This window comes from Oncorhynchus nerka, linkage group LG27, assembly GCF_034236695.1.
Source record: "Oncorhynchus nerka isolate Pitt River linkage group LG27, Oner_Uvic_2.0, whole genome shotgun sequence".
Lineage (NCBI taxonomy): Eukaryota > Metazoa > Chordata > Actinopteri > Salmoniformes > Salmonidae > Oncorhynchus > Oncorhynchus nerka.
This window is the reverse complement of record NC_088422.1, coordinates 97,337,887-97,355,033: the sequence shown is the minus strand read 5'-3', so window position 1 is coordinate 97,355,033 and position 17,147 is coordinate 97,337,887. Positions and strand designations below refer to the sequence as shown.

At 41.4% G+C, this 17,147-nt stretch overlaps 1 protein-coding gene across 1 annotated transcript in view; it reads left to right on the top strand.

Annotated features, from left to right (window-relative positions):
- Positions 1-13,318, top strand: part of leo1 (LEO1 homolog, Paf1/RNA polymerase II complex component) — a 73,675-nt gene extending 60,357 nt beyond the window's left edge. The window contains exons 12-15 of the mRNA XM_065012397.1: positions 8,385-8,520; positions 10,541-10,739; positions 12,118-12,215; positions 13,009-13,318. Of these exons, the coding sequence (XP_064868469.1) occupies positions 8,385-8,520; positions 10,541-10,739; positions 12,118-12,215; positions 13,009-13,122 (547 nt within the window). The 3' untranslated portion in view covers positions 13,123-13,318. The remainder of the gene's footprint in view (positions 1-8,384; positions 8,521-10,540; positions 10,740-12,117; positions 12,216-13,008) is intronic.
- The last annotated feature ends 3,829 nt before the right edge of the window (positions 13,319-17,147 follow it).

The window sequence follows — 17,147 nt, the reverse complement described above, 5'->3', positions numbered from 1 at the left end:
TTTGGTATTACAATAGAATGGGACTTGTTTTGGTACAGTATACAATAGAATGGGACTTGTTTTGGTACAGTATTACAATAGAATGGGACTTGTTTTGGTACAGTATTACAATAGAATGGGACTTGTTTTGGTACAGTATTACAATAGAATGGGACTTGTTTTGGTACAGTATTACAATAGAATGGGACTTGTTTTGGTACAGTATTACTTGTTTTGGTACAGTATTACAATAGAATGGGACTTGTTTTGGTACAGTATTACAATAGAATGGGACTTGTTTTGGTACAGTATTACAATAGAATGGGACTTGTTTTTTGGTACAGTATTACAATAGAATGGGACTTGTTTTGGTACAGTATTACAATGGGACTTGTTTTGGTACAGTATTACAATAGAATGGGACTTGTTTTGGTACAGTATTACAATAGAATGGGACTTGTTTTGGTACAGTATTACAATAGAATGGGACTTGTTTTGGTACAGTATTACAATAGAATGGGACTTGTTTTGGTACAGTATTACAATAGAATGGGACTTGTTTTGGTACAGTATTACAATAGAATGGGACTTGTTTTGGTACAGTATTACAATAGAATGGGACTTGTTTTGGTACAGTATTACAATAGAATGGGACTTGTTTTGGTACAGTATTACAATAGAATGGGACTTGTTTTGGTACAGTATTACAATAGAATGGGACTTGTTTTGGTACAGTATTACAATAGAATGGGACTTGTTTTGGTACAGTATTACAATAGAATGGGACTTGTTTTGGTACAGTATTACAATAGAATGGGACTTGTTTTGGTACAGTATTACAATAGAATGGGACTTGTTTTGGTACAGTATTACAATAGAATGGGACTTGTTTTGGTACAGTATTACAATAGAATGGGACTTGTTTTGTTTTAGAATGGGACTTGTTTTGGTACAGTATTACAATAGAATGGGACTTGTTTTGGTACAGTATTACAATAGAATGGGACTTGTTTTGGTACAGTATTACAATAGAATGGGACTTGTTTTGGTACAGTATTACAATAGAATGGGACTTGTTTTGGTACAGTATTACAATAGAATGGGACTTGTTTTGGTACAGTATTACAATGAATGGACTTGTTTTGGTACAATAGAATAGGGACTTGTTTTGGTACAGTATTACAATAGAATGGGACTTGTTTTGGTACAGTATTACAATAGAATGGGACTTGTTTTGGTACAGTATTACAATACAGTATTACAATGGGACTTGTTTTGGTACAGTATTACAATAGAATATTACAATAGGGACTTGTTTTGGTACAGTATTACAATAGAATGGGACTTGTTTTGGTACAGTATTACAATAGAATGGGACTTGTTTTGGTACAGTATTACAATAGAATGGGACTTGTTTTGGTACAGTATTACAATAGAATGGGACTTGTTTTGGTACAGTATTACAATAGAATGGGACTTGTTTTGGTACAGTATTACAATAGAATGGGACTTGTTTTGGTACAGTATTACAATAGAATATTACAATAGGGACTTGTTTTGGTACAGTATTACAATAGAATGGGACTTGTTTTGGTACAGTATTACAATAGGGACTTGTTTTGGTACAGTATTACAATAGAATGGGACTTGTTTTGGTACAGTATTACAATACTTGTTTTGGTAATGGGACTTGTTTTGGTACAGTATTACAATACTTGTTTTGGTACAGTATTACAATAGGGACTTGTTTTGGTACAGTATTACAATAGAATGGGACTTGTTTTTTTGGTACAGTATTACAATAGAATGGGACTTGTTTTGGTACAGTATTACAATAGAATGGGACTTGTTTTGGTACAGTATTACAATAGAATGGGACTTGTTTTGGTACAGTATTACAATAGAACGGGACTTGTTTTGGTACAGTATTACAATAGAATGGGACTTGTTTTGGTACAGTATTACAATAGAAATGGGACTTGTTTTGGTACAGTATTACAATAGAATGGGACTTGTTTTGGTACAGTATTACAATAGAATGGGACTTGTTTTGGTACAGTATTACAATAGAATGGGACTTGTTTTGGTACAGTATTACAATAGAATGGGACTTGTTTTGGTACAGTATTACAATAGAATGGGACTTGTTTTGGTACAGTATTACAATAGAATGGGACTTGTTTTGGTACAGTATTACAATAGAATGGGACTTGTTTTGGTACAGTATTACAATAGAATGGGACTTGTTTTGGTACAGTATTACAATAGAATGGGACTTGTTTTGGTACAGTATTACAATAGAATGGGACTTGTTTTGGTACAGTATTACAATAGAAGTATTACAATAGGGACTTGTTTTGGTACAGTATTACAATAGAATGGGACTTGTTTTGGTACAGTATTACAATAGAATGGGACTTGTTTTGGTACAGTATTACAATAGAATGGGACTTGTTTTGGTACAGTATTACAATAGAATGGGACTTGTTTTGGTACAGTATTACAATAGAATGGGACTTGTTTTGGTACAGTATTACAATAGAATGGGACTTGTTTTGGTACAGTATTACAATAGAATGGGACTTGTTTTGGTACAGTATTACAATAGAATGGGACTTGTTTTGGTACAGTATTACAATAGAATTTGTTTTGGTACAGTATTACAATAGAATGGGACTTGTTTTGGTACAGTATTACAATAGAATGGGACTTGTTTTGGTACAGTATTACAATAGAATGGGACTTGTTTTGGTACAGTATTACAATAGAATGGGACTTGTTTTGGTACAGTATTACAATAGAATGGGACTTGTTTTGGTACAGTATTACAATAGAATGGGACTTGTTTTGGTACAGTATTACAATAGAATGGGACTTGTTTTGGTACAGTATTACAATAGAATGGGACTTGTTTTGGTACACTTGTTTTGGTATTACAATAGAATGGGACTTGTTTTGGTACAGTATTACAATAGAATGGGACTTGTTTTGGTACAGTATTACAATAGAATGGGACTTGTTTTGGTACAGTATTACAATAGAATGGGACTTGTTTTGGTACAGTATTACAATAGAATGGGACTTGTTTTGGTACAGTATTACAATAGAATGGGACTTGTTTTGGTACAGTATTACAATAGAATGGGACTTGTTTTGGTACAGTATTACAATAGAATGGGACTTGTTTTGGTACAGTATTACAATAGAATGGGACTTGTTTTGGTACAGTATTACAATAGAATGGGACTTGTTTTGGTACAGTATTACAATAGAATGGGACTTGTTTTGGTACAGTATTACAATAGAATGGGACTTGTTTTGGTACAGTATTACAATAGAATGGGACTTGTTTTGGTACAGTATTACAATAGAATGGGACTTGTTTTGGTACAGTATTACAATAGAATGGGACTTGTTTTGGTACAGTATTACAATTTGTTTTGGTACAGTATTACAATAGAATGGGACTTGTTTTGGTACAGTATTACAATAGAATGGGACTTGTTTTGGTACAGTATTACAATAGAATGGGACTTGTTTTGGTACAGTATTACAATACAATGGGACTTGTTTTGGTACAGTATTACAATAGAATGGGACTTGTTTTGGTACAGTATTACAATAGAATGGGACTTGTTTTGGTACAGTATTACAATAGAATGGGACTTGTTTTGGTACAGTATTACAATAGAATGGGACTTGTTTTGGTACAGTATTACAATAGAATGGGACTTGTTTTGGTACAGTATTACAATAGAATGGGACTTGTTTTGGTACAGTATTACAATAGAATGGGACTTGTTTTGGTACAGTATTACAATAGAATGGGACTTGTTTTGGTACAGTATTACAATAGAATGGGACTTGTTTTGGTACAGTATTACAATAGAATGGGACTTGTTTTGGTACAGTATTACAATAGAATGGGACTTGTTTTGGTACAGTATTACAATAGAATGGGACTTGTTTTGGTACAGTATTACAATAGAATGGGACTTGTTTTGGTACAGTATTACAATAGAATGGGACTTGTTTTGGTACAGGGACTTGTTACAATAGAATGGGACTTGTTTTGGTACAGTATTACAATAGAATGGGACTTGTTTTGGTACAGTATTACAATAGAATGGGACTTGTTTTGGTACAGTATTACAATAGAATGGGACTTGTTTTGGTACAGTATTACAATAGAATGGGACTTGTTTTGGTACAGTATTACAATAGAATGGGACTTGTTTTGGTACAGTATTACAATAGAATGGGACTTGTTTTGGTACAGTATTACAATAGAATGGGACTTGTTTTGGTACAGTATTACAATAGAATGGGACTTGTTTTGGTACAGTATTACAATAGAATGGGACTTGTTTTGGTACAGTATTACAATAGAATGGGACTTGTTTTGGTACAGTATTACAATAGAATGGGACTTGTTTTGGTAATAGAATGGGACTTGTTTTGGTATTACAATAGAATGGGACTTGTTTTGGTACAGTATTACAATAGAATGGGACTTGTTTTGGTACAGTATTACAATAGAATGGGACTTGTTTTGGTACAGTATTACAATAGAATGGGACTTGTTTTGGTACAGTATTACAATAGAATGGGACTTGTTTTGGTACAGTATTACAATAGAATGGGACTTGTTTTGGTACAGTATTACAATAGAATGGGACTTGTTTTGGTACAGTATTACAATAGAATGGGACTTGTTTTGGTACAGTATTACAATAGAATGGGACTTGTTTTGGTACAGTATTACAATAGAATGGGACTTGTTTTGGTACAGTATTACAATAGAATGGGACTTGTTTTGGTACAGTATTACAATAGAATGGGACTTGTTTTGGTACAGTATTACAATAGAATGGGACTTGTTTTGGTACAGTATTACAATAGAATGGGACTTGTTTTGGTACAGTATTACAATAGAATGGGACTTGTTTTGGTACAGTATTACAATAGAATGGGACTTGTTTTGGTACAGTATTACAATAGAATGGGACTTGTTTTGGTACAGTATTACAATAGAATGGGACTTGTTTTGTTTTGGTACAGTATTACAATAGAATGGGACTTGTTTTGGTACAGTATTACAATAGAATGGGACTTGTTTTGGTACAGTATTACAATAGAATGGGACTTGTTTTGGTACAGTATTACAATAGAATGGGACTTGTTTTGGTACAGTATTACAATAGAATGGGACTTGTTTTGGTACAGTATTTTTGGTACAATAGAATGGGACTTGTTTTGGTACAGTATTACAATAGAATGGGACTTGTTTTGGTACAGTATTACAATAGAATGGGACTTGTTTTGGTACAGTATTACAATAGAATACTTGTTTTGGTACAATTACAATAGAATGGGACTTGTTTTGGTACAGTATTACAATTACAATAGGGGACTTGTTTTGGTACAGTATTACAATAGAATGGGACTTGTTTTGGTACAGTATTACAATAGAATGGGACTTGTTTTGGTACAGTATTACAATAGAATGGGACTTGTTTTGGTACAGTATTACAATAGAATGGGACTTGTTTTGGTACAGTATTAGAATACTTGTTTTGGTACAGTATTACAATAGAATGGGACTTGTTTTGGTACAGTATTACAATAGAATGGGACTTGTTTTGGTACAGTATTACAATAGAATGGGACTTGTTTTGGTACAGTATTACAATAGAATGGGACTTGTTTTGGTACAGTATTACAATAGAATGGGACTTGTTTTTGGTACAGTATTACAATAGAATGGGACTTGTTTTGGTACAGTATTACAATAGAATGGGACTTGTTTTGGTACAGTATTACAATAGAATGGGACTTGTTTTGGTACAGTATTACAATAGAATTGTTTTGGACTTGTTTTTTGGTACAGTATTACAATAGAATGGGACTTGTTTTGGTACAGTATTACAATAGAATGGGACTTGTTTTGGTACAGTATTACAATAGAATGGGACTTGTTTTGGTACAGTATTACAATAGAATGGGACTTGTTTTGGTACAGTATTACAATAGAATGGGACTTGTTTTGGTACAGTATTACAATAGAATGGGACTTGTTTTGGTACAGTATTACAATAGAATTGGGACTTGTTTTGGTACAGTATTACAATAGAATGGGACTTGTTTTGGTACAGTATTACAATAGAATGGGACTTGTTTTGGTACAGTATTACAATAGAATGGGACTTGTTTTGGTACAGTATTACAATAGAATGGGACTTGTTTTGGTACAGTATTACAATAGAATGGGACTTGTTTTGGTACAGTATTACAATAGAATGGGACTTGTTTTGGTACAGTATTACAATAGAATGGGACTTGTTTTGGTACAGTATTACAATAGAATGGGACTTGTTTTGGTACAGTATTACAATTGTTTTGGGACTTGTTTTGGTACAGTATTACAATAGAATGGGACTTGTTTTGGTACAGTATTACAATAGACTTGTTTTGGTATGGGACTTGTTTTGGTACAGTATTACAATAGAATGGGACTTGTTTTGGTACAGTATTACAATAGAATGGGACTTGTTTTGGTACAGTATTACAATAGAATGGGACTTGTTTTGGTACAGTATTACAATAGAATGGGACTTGTTTTGGTACAGTATTACAATAGAATGGGACTTGTTTTGGTACAGTATTACAATAGAATGGGACTTGTTTTGGTACAGTATTACAATAGAATGGGACTTGTTTTGGTACAGTATTACAATACTTGTTTTGGTAATATTACAATAGAATGGGCTTGTTTTGGTACAGTATTACAATAGAATGGGACTTGTTTTGGTACAGTATTACAATAGAATGGGACTTGTTTTGGTACAGTATTACAATAGAATGGGACTTGTTTTGGTACAGTATTACAATAGAATGGGACTTGTTTTGGTACAGTATTACAATAGAATGGGACTTGTTTTGGTACAGTATTACAATAGAATGGGACTTGTTTTGGTACAGTATTACAATAGAATGGGACTTGTTTTGGTACAGTATTACAATAGAATGGGACTTGTTTTGGTACAGTATTACAATAGAATGGGACTTGTTTTGGTACAGTATTACAATAGAATGGGACTTGTTTTGGTACAGTATTACAATTGTTTTGGTAGAATGGGACTTGTTTTGGTACAGTATTACAATAGAATGGGACTTGTTTTGGTACAGTATTACAATAGAATGGGACTTGTTTTGGTACAGTATTACAATAGAATGGGACTTGTTTTGGTACAGTATTACAATAGAATGGGACTTGTTTTGGTACAGTATTACAATAGAATGGGACTTGTTTTGGTACAGTATTACAATAGAATGGGACTTGTTTTGGTACTTAGTTTTGTTTTGGTACAGTATTACAATAGAATGGGACTTGTTTTGGTACAGTATTACAATAGAATGGGACTTGTTTTGGTACAGTATTACAATAGAATGGGACTTGTTTTGGTACAGTATTACAATAGAATGGGACTTGTTTTGGTACAGTATTACAATAGAATGGGACTTGTTTTGGTACAGTATTACAATAGAATGGGACTTGTTTTGGACTATTACAATAGTTTTTTTGGTACAGTATTACAATAGAATGGGACTTGTTTTGGTACAGTATTACAATAGAATGGGACTTGTTTTACAGTATTACAATAGTACTTGTTTTGGTACAGTATTACAATAGAATGGGACTTGTTTTGGTACAGTATTACAATAGAATGGGACTTGTTTTGGTACAGTATTACAATAGAATGGGACTTGTTTTGGTACAGTATTACAATAGAATGGGACTTGTTTTGGTACAGTATTACAATAGAATGGGACTTGTTTTGGTACAGTATTACAATAGAATGGGACTTGTTTTGGTACAGTATTACAATAGAATGGGACTTGTTTTGGTACAGTTTTGTTTTGTACAGTATTACAATAGAATGGGACTTGTTTTGGTACAGTATTACAATTAGAATGGGACTTGTTTTGGTACAGTATTACAATGGGACTTGTTTTGGTACAGTATTACAATAGAATGGGACTTGTTTTGGTACAGTATTACAATAGAATGGGACTTGTTTTGGTACAGTATTACAATAGAATGGGACTTGTTTTGGTACAGTATTACAATAGAATGGGACTTGTTTTGGTACAGTTTTGGGACTTGTTTTGGTACAGTATTACAATAGAACGGGACTTGTTTTGGTACAGTATTACAATAGAATGGGACTTGTTTTGGTACAGTATTACAATAGAATGGGACTTGTTTTGGTACAGTATTACAATAGAATGGGACTTGTTTTGGTACTATTATTATGAGACGCTGTTCCTCTTTCAGTTTAAAGGAACAAACATGAATGTCTGATTTTGAGATATAAAGCTGTTATTGTGTGTTTTCTCTCCAGACCCCACTCCACAGACAGTGCCACCCACAGGAAGATGACCCTGTCTCTGGCTGACCGCTGCTCGAAGACCCAGAAGATCAGAATACTGCCCATGGCTGGACGAGACCCCGAGTCTCAACGCAACGAGATGATCAAGGTGACACACGCTGGACTGTGTCGTTTCATATAGGATGTCATGTCATAAGGTTATGAGATGTGTGGTGTAATGTTAGCAGAACTACACTCCAACAAAAATATTCACGCAAAAAATGCAACCATTTTAAAAGATTTTACTGAGTTACAGTTCATATAAGTAAATCAGTCAATTGAAATAAATTCATTAGGATCTAATCTATGGATTTGACATGACTCGGAATACAGATATGCATCTGTTGGTCACAGATACCTCAGATAAAGAGAACCAGTCAGTATCTGGTGTGACCACCATTTGCCTCATGCAGCGTGACACCTCACCTTCACATAGAGTTGATCAGGCTGTTGATTGTGGCCTGTGGAATGTTGTCCCACTCCTCTTCAATGGCTGTGTGAAGTTGTTGGAAATGGGCTGGGAACTGGAACACGCTGTTCTATACGTTGATCCAGAGCATCCCAAACATGCTCAATGGGTGACATGTCTGGTGAGTATGTAGGCCATGGAAGAACTGGGAAATGTTCAGCTTCCAGGAGTTGTGTACAGATCCTTGTGACATGGGGCTGTGCGTTATCATTCTGAATCATGAGGTGATGGCGGCGGATGAACGGCACGACAATGAACCTCAGGATCTCGTCACGGTATCTCTGTGCATTCAAATTTCCATTGATTTAAAATGCAATTGTGTTCATAGTTTATGCCTGCCCCATACCATCACGGTGTGTGCCCTCTGTTCACAACGTTGACATCAGCAAACTGCTGGCACACACAACACCACACACGCTGTCTGCTATCTGCCTGGTACAGCTGAAACTCCTGTGTGCCATCTGCCTGGTACAGCTGAAACTCCTGTGTGCCATCTGCCTGGTACAGCTGAAACTCCTGTGTGCCATCTGCCTGGTATAGCTGAAACTCCTGTGTGCCATCTGCCTGGTACAGTTGAAACTCCTGTGTGCCATCTGCCTGGTACAGTTGAAACTCCTGTGTGCCATCTGCCTGGTACAGTTGAAACTCCTGTGTGCCATCTGCCTGGTACAGTTGAAACTCCTGTGTGCCATCTGCCTGGTACAGTTGAAACTCCTGTGTGCCATCTGCCTGGTACAGTTGAAACTCCTGTGTGCCATCTGCCTGGTACAGTTGAAACTCCTGTGTGCCATCTGCCTGGTACAGCTGAAACTCCTGTGTGCCATCTGCCTGGTACAGCTGAAACTCCTGTGTGCCATCTGCCTGGTACAGCTGAAACTCCTGTGTGCCATCTGCCTGGTACAGTTGAAACTCCTGTGTGCCATCTGCCTGGTACAGTTGAAACTCCTGTGTGCCATCTGCCTGGTACAGTTGAAACTCCTGTGTGCCATCTGCCTGGTACAGTTGAAACTCCTGTGTGCCATCTTTTTTTTAAATTTTATTTTTTTATTTCACCTTTATTTAACCAGGTAGGCTAGTTGAGAACAAGTTCTCATTTGCAACTGCGACCTGGCCAAGATAAAGCATAGCAGAGTGAACAGACAACACAGAGTTACACATGGAGTAAACAATTAACAAGTCAATAACACAGTAGGAAAAAAAAAGGGGGAGTCTATATACAATGTGTGCAAAAGGCATGAGGAGGTAGGCGAATAATTACAATTTTGCAGATTAACACTGGTACAGCTGAAACTCCTGTGTGCCATCTGCCTGGTACAGCTGAAACTCCTGTGTGCCATCTGCCTGGTACAGCTGAAACTCCTGTGTGCCATCTGCCTGGTACAGCTGAAACTCCTGTGTGCCATCTGCCTGGTACAGCTGAAACTCCTGTGTGCCATCTGCCTGGTACAGCTGAAACTCCTGTGTGCCATCTGCCTCTCCCCCATTTTTGTTCAGTTTAATAGCGACAGTCTGGAGACGAGACAGACTTTCTGTTGCTTCTAGAAGCACTGACTGGGCTTCTGTTGCTGATTACAGTCTCCTATATTTTCTCAGAACATTTCAAATAGACAGGACGACACCTTATCTCATTTGAGGGGTTAAAATGTTGACCCCCCTACAGAAAGAGGAGGAGCGCCTGCGTGCGTCTATCCGTCGTGAGGGACAACAGCGGCGGATGAGAGAGAAGCAGCACCAACGAGGGCTGAGCGCCGGTTACCTGGAGCCCGATCGCTATGACGACGATGAGGAGGGGGACGAGTCTGTCAGCCTGGCCGCCATCAAGAGCAAATACAAGGGAGGAGGAGGAGGGGGGCTGAGGGGTGAGGACACACACACCATATCTAAACAGAGACACATCCAGATCAAATACAAGGGAGGAGGAGGGGGGCTGAGGGGTGAGGACACACACACCATATCTACACAGAGACACATCCAGATCAAATACAAGGGAGGAGGAGGAGGAGGGGGTGAGGGGTGAGGACACACACACCATATCTAAACAGAGACATCAAGATCAAATACAAGGGAGGAGGAGGAGGAGGAGGAGGAGGGGTGAGGACACAGTTATCTAATACAGAGACATCAAGATCAAATACAAGGGAGGAGGAGGAGGAGGGGGCTGAGGGGTGAGGACACACACCATATCTAAACAGAACATCAAGATCAAATACACACACACACCTTATCTACACAGAGACATCAAGATCAAATACAAGGGAGGAGGAGGAGGAGGAGGGCTGAGGGGGAGGAGGAGGGGTGAGGACACACACACCATATCTACACAGAGACATCAAGATCAAATACAAGGGAGGAGGAGGAGGAGGAGGGGGAGGGCTGAGGACACACACACCATATCTAAACAGAGACATCAAGATCAAATACAAGGGAGGAGGAGGAGGAGGAGGGGGGCTGAGGGGTGAGGACACACACACCATATCTAAACAGAGACATCAAGATCAAATACAAGGGAGGAGGAGGAGGAGGAGGGCTGAGGGGTGAGGACACACACACCATATCTACACAGAGACACATCAAGATCAAATACAAGGGAGGAGGAGGAGGAGGGCTGAGGGGTGAGGACACACACACCATATCTAAACAGAGACACATCCAGATCAAATACAAGGGAGGAGGAGGAGGGGGGCTGAGGGGTGAGGACACACACACCATATCTACACAGAGACATCAAGATCAAATACAAGGGAGGAGGAGGAGGAGGGGTGAGGACACACACACCATATCTAAACAGAGACACATCCAGATCAAATACAAGGGAGGAGGAGGAGGGGGGCTGAGGGGTGAGGACACACACACCATATCTAAACAGAGACACATCAAGATCAAATACAAGGGAGGAGGAGGAGGGGGGCTGAGGGGTGAGGACACACACACCATATCTAAACAGAGACATCCAGATCAAATACAAGGGAGGAGGAGGAGGAGGAGGGCTGAGGGGTGAGGACACACACACCATATCTAAACAGAGACATCAAGATCAAATACAAGGGAGGAGGAGGAGGGCTGAGGAGACAGCGAAAGTGTTTGTATTTGCTCATTTTAATGTGTTCTCTCCCCTCCTCTCTTCTGTCCCCCTCCTCTGCTCTCTTCCATCTCTTTTCTCTTCCGTCCTCCGTCCCCCTCCTCTCCTCTGTCCTCCGTCCCCCTCCTCTCCTCCGTCCCTCTCCTCTCTCCATATAGAGGAGCGTGCTCGGATCTACTCGTCTGACAGTGATGAGGGTTCTGATGATGATAAAGCCCAGAGACTGCTCAAGGCCAAGAAACTAGACTCTGACGAGGTGAGACACACACACAGGTGTTAGTACAGTGAGAGAATGGAGAGATGACAGAGGGTGCAGTACTACGATCTACCAGCAGGAGACATTGTGAATCACTACATATAGGAATCTAGTTCAGCTAACAAAGCACGTTGAGGCAGATCTGAAGTGAGTCAAATCACATTTTTCCTGTCTCTCTCCCCCCTCTTTCTTTCTCCCCCCTCTTTCTTTCTCCCCCCTCTTTCTTTCTCCCCCTCTTTCTCTCCCCTCTTTCTCTCTCCTCCCTCTTTCCCTCTTTCTCTCTCCCCCTCTTTCCCTCTCCCCCTCTTTCTCTCTCCCCCTCTTTCTTTCTCCCCCTCTTTCTTTCTCCCCCTTTCTTTCTCCCCCTCTTTCTCTCCCCCTCTTTCTTTCTCCCCCTTTCTTTCTCCCCCTCTTTCTCTCTCTCCCCTCTTTCCCTCTTTCTCTCTCCTCCCCCTCTTTCTCTCTCCCCTTTTTTTCCCCCTCTCTTTGTTTTCTCCCCCTCTTTGTTTCTCCCCCCTTTGTTTCTCCCCTCTTTGTTTTCTCCCCCTCTTTGTTTTCTCCCCCTCTTTGTTTTCTCCCCCTCTTTGTTTTCTCCCCCTCTTTGTTTTCTCCCCTCTTTTTCTCCCCCTCTTTGTTTTCTCCCCCTCTTTGTTTTCTCCCCCTCTTTCTTTTCTCTTCTCCCCTCTTTCTCCCCCTCTTTCTCCCCCTCTTTCTCTCCCCCCCTCTTTCTCTCCCCCTCTTTCTGTCCCCCCTCTTTCTCTCCCCCCTCTTTCTCTCCCCCCTCTCTCTGTAGGAAGGGGAGAGTTCAGGGAAGAGGAAGGCTGAGGATGAGGAAGAGGAGGTGGAACCCAAGAAGGCAAAGAAATACGTCATCAGCGACGAAGAGGAGGAGGAAGATGATGAATGATGTCATGTTGTTGTTGAGCATACCACTGTATTATCAGTGTGTTGTTATATCCAGTGTGTTGCGATGTAGACCTCAACGTTTCATTTGTAGTTTGTATATTTTCTAATGATGACTGTGTGTGAGTGACAGAGAGAGAGCTCTGTACAGCTGTAGGAATAAAGACCAGATGAACTAAGTGTTTATCTCAATGACCAAACCTCAGTCTCTTTGTTATGATTTATTTTTAGAGTTCAGTTCTTGTTTTGAGATGTCCATTTTCTAATGGAGGTTAAAGATGGAGAGTTGAGGGGGGACTGTCTGGGGATGATGGACTGTCAGACCTCTTCACTAACAGTAGATACTGTTCAATCCATCTGGCACAGCAGAGAGAGAAGGAATGGAGGGGTGGAGGATGAGGAGAGGTAGGAGAGGAGAAAGGAGGAGGAGGAGGATGGGTGAGAGGAGGATGAGGATGGGTAAGAGGAGAGTGAAGGATGAGGATGGGTGAGAGAGGAAGATGAGGATGGGTAAGAGGAGAGAGAAGGATGAGGATGGGTAAGAGGAGAGCGGTGGATGAGGATGGGTAAGAGGAGAGTGGTTGAGGATGGGTAAGAGGAGAGAGAAGGATGAGTATGGGTAAGAGGAGAGCGGTGGATGAGGATGGGTAAGAGGAGAGTGGTTGAGGATGAGGATGGGTAAGAGGAGAGTGGTGGATGAGGATGGGTAAGAGGAGAGCGGAGTGGTGGAGGATGAAGATGGGTAAGAGAGGAGAGAGGGGGGTTAGTGACCAGAATTTGTGAACATCTCATACTCCTCACGTCCTCTCTCGTCTCCTCAAAACCAATTGGATCAGAAATGGGTTTTGAGAAGGTGACGAGGAGTATAGCGGGAGTAGAATTGAGAGAAAGAGGGGTGAGTAGAGAGAGGGGGGAGGACAATGGGAGGCTGGTTAGTGATTGTTGCACCAGCCACACAGGGCCCATTCAACCCTACACTCTGACACACAGACTCATATACACAGGGCCACATTCAACCCTACACTCTGACACACAGCCTCATACACAGGGCCCATTCAACCCTACACTCTGACACACAGCCTCATATACACAGGGCCCATTCAACCCTACACTCTGACACACAGCCTCATATACACAGGGCCCATTCAACCCTACACTCTGACACACAGCCTCATACACAGGGCCCATTCAACCCTACACTCTGACACACAGCCTCATATACACAGGGCCCATTCAACCCTACACTCTGACACACAGCCTCATATACACAGGGCCCATTCAACCCTACACTCTGACACACAGCCTCATATACACAGGCCACATTCAACCATACCAGTTTAAGTTTTAACGTCACTTGCACAAGTACAGTGAAATGCCTTTTTCTTACCAACTCTGAAACCAACAATGTAGTACTGAAAATAACAAGGTAGAAAGAAAAACACCAGAAATCAGAAAACAAGAAGAGGAGAAAGTAAGAAGCTTTATACAGGGTCAGTTCCAATACCATATTTACAATGTGCAGGGATACTGGAGTGATAGAGGTTGACACACTACATGGCCAAAAGTATGTGGACACCCCTTCAAATGAGTGGATTAGACTATTTCAGACACACCTGTTGCTGTCATGTGTATAAAATCGAGCACACAGCCATGCAATCTCCATAGACAAACATTGTCAGTTAAATGGCCTTACTGAAAAGCTCAGTGACTTTCAACGTGGCACCGTCATAGGATGCCACCTTTCTATCAAGTCAGTTTGTCAAATGTCTTTTCCTGCTAGAGCTGCTCCGATAAACTGTAAGTGCTGTTATTGTGAAGTGGAAACGTCTAGGAGAAACAACGGCTCAGCCGCAAAGTGGTAGGCCACACAAGCTCACAGAACAGGACAGCCGAGTGCTGAAGAGCGTAAAATCGTCTGTCCTCGTTTGTAACACTCACTACCACGTTCCAAACATCACATCCAAAATGTGAGTGTGTAGAGTCCTGTCAGTGTGTAGAGTCCTGTCAGTGTGTAGAGTCCTGTCAGTGTGTTGAGTCCTGTCAGTGTGTAGAGTCCTGTCAGTGTGTAGAGTCCTGTCAGTGTGTAGAGTCCTGTCAGTGTGTTGAGTCCTGTCAGTGTGTTGGGTCCTGTCAGTGTGTTGGGTCCTGTCAGTGTGTTGGGTCCTGTCAGTGTGTTGGGTCCTGTCAGTGTGTAGAGTCCTGTCAGTGTGTAGGGTCCTGTCAGTGTGTAGAATCCTGTCAGTGTGTTGGGTGTGTAGAGTCCTGTCAGTGTGTAGAGTCCTGTCAGTGTGTTGGGTGTGTAGAGTCCTGTCAGTGTGTTGGGTGTGTAGAGTCCTGTCAGTGTGTTGAGTCCTGTCAGTGTGTAGAGTCCTGTCAGTGTGTAGAGTCCTGTCAGTGTGTAGAGTCCTGTCAGTGTGTTGAGTCCTGTCAGTGTGTAGAGTCCTGTCAGTGTGTTGGGTCCTGTCAGTGTGTAGAGTCCTGTCAGTGTGTTGGGTCCTGTCAGTGTGTAGAGTCCTGTCAGTGTGTAGAGTCCTGTCAGTGTGTAGAGTCCTGTCAGTGTGTAGGGTCCTGTCAGTGTGTAGAGTCCTGTCAGTGTGTAGGGTCCTGTCAGTGTGTAGAGTCCTGTCAGTGTGTTGGGTCCTGTCAGTGTGTTGGGTCCTGTCAGTGTGTAGAGTCCTGTCAGTGTGTAGGGTCCTGTCAGTGTGTAGAGTCCTTTCAGTGTGTAGAGTCCTGTCAGTGTCTAGAGTCCTGTCAGTGTGTAGAATCCTGTCAGTGTGTTGGGTGTGTAGAGTCCTGTCAGTGTGTAGAGTCCTGTCAGTGTGTTGGGTGTGTAGAGTCCTGTCAGTGTGTTGGGTGTGTAGAGTCCTGTCAGTGTGTAGAGTCCTGTCAGTGTGTTGGGTCCTGTCAGTGTGTAGAGTCCTGTCACTGTGTAGAGTCCTGTCAGTGTGTAGGGTCCTGTCAGTGTGTAGAGTCCTGTCAGTGTGTAGAGTCCTGTCAGTGTGTAGAGTCCTGTCAGTGTGTAGAGTCCTGTCAGTGTGTTGGGTCCTGTCAGTGTGTAGAGTCCTGTCAGTGTGTTGGGTCCTGTCAGTGTGTAGAGTCCTGTCAGTGTGTAGAGTCCTGTCAGTGTGTAGAGTCCTGTCAGTGTGTAGAGTCCTGTCAGTGTGTAGAGTCCTGTCAGTGTGTTGGGTGTGTAGAGTCCTGTCAGTGTGTAGAGTCCTGTCAGTGTGTTGGGTGTGTAGAGTCCTGTCAGTGTGTAGAGTCCTGTCAGTGTGTTGGGTCCTGTCAGTGTGTAGAGTCCTGTCAGTGTGTTGGGTGTGTAGAGTCCTGTCAGTGTGTTGGGTGTGTAGAGTCCTGTCAGTGTGTTGGGTCCTGTCAGTGTGTAGAGTCCTGTCAGTGTGTAGAGTCCTGTCAGTGTGTTGGGTGTGTAGAGTCCTGTCAGTGTGTTGGGTGTGTAGAGTCCTGTCAGTGTGTAGAGTCCTGTCAGTGTGTAGAGTCCTGTCAGTGTGTTGAGTCCTGTCAGTGTGTAGAGTCCTGTCAGTGTGTAGAGTCCTGTCAGTGTGTTGGGTCCTGTCAGTGTGTAGAGTCCTGTCAGTGTGTTGGGTCCTGTCGGTGAGTAGAGTCCTGTCAGTGTGTTGGGTCCTGTCAGTGTGTAGAGTCCTGTCAGTGTGTAGAGTCCTGTCAGTGTGTTGGGTGTGTAGAGTCCTGTCAGTGTGTAGAGTCCTGTCAGTGTGTAGAGTCCTGTCAGTGTGTAGAGTCCTGTCAGTGTGTAGAGTCCTGTCGGTGTGTTGGGTCCTGTCAGTGTGCATAGAGACAGTGCCATTTTTTTGGGACACGTTTACACACACACACACACACACACGGGTCATTACTGTTCTCTCAGAGAGTGTCCTCAAGTTACCCACTGGCCACACCACACACACAGAAACACATTGTATATTCATACACATGGGGCAAGAACAGCCCTGTGCGCACAGAGAGAGAGCAGCCCCAGCCAGACAGAACCGGTCGTAGATAATCAGAACACAGAGC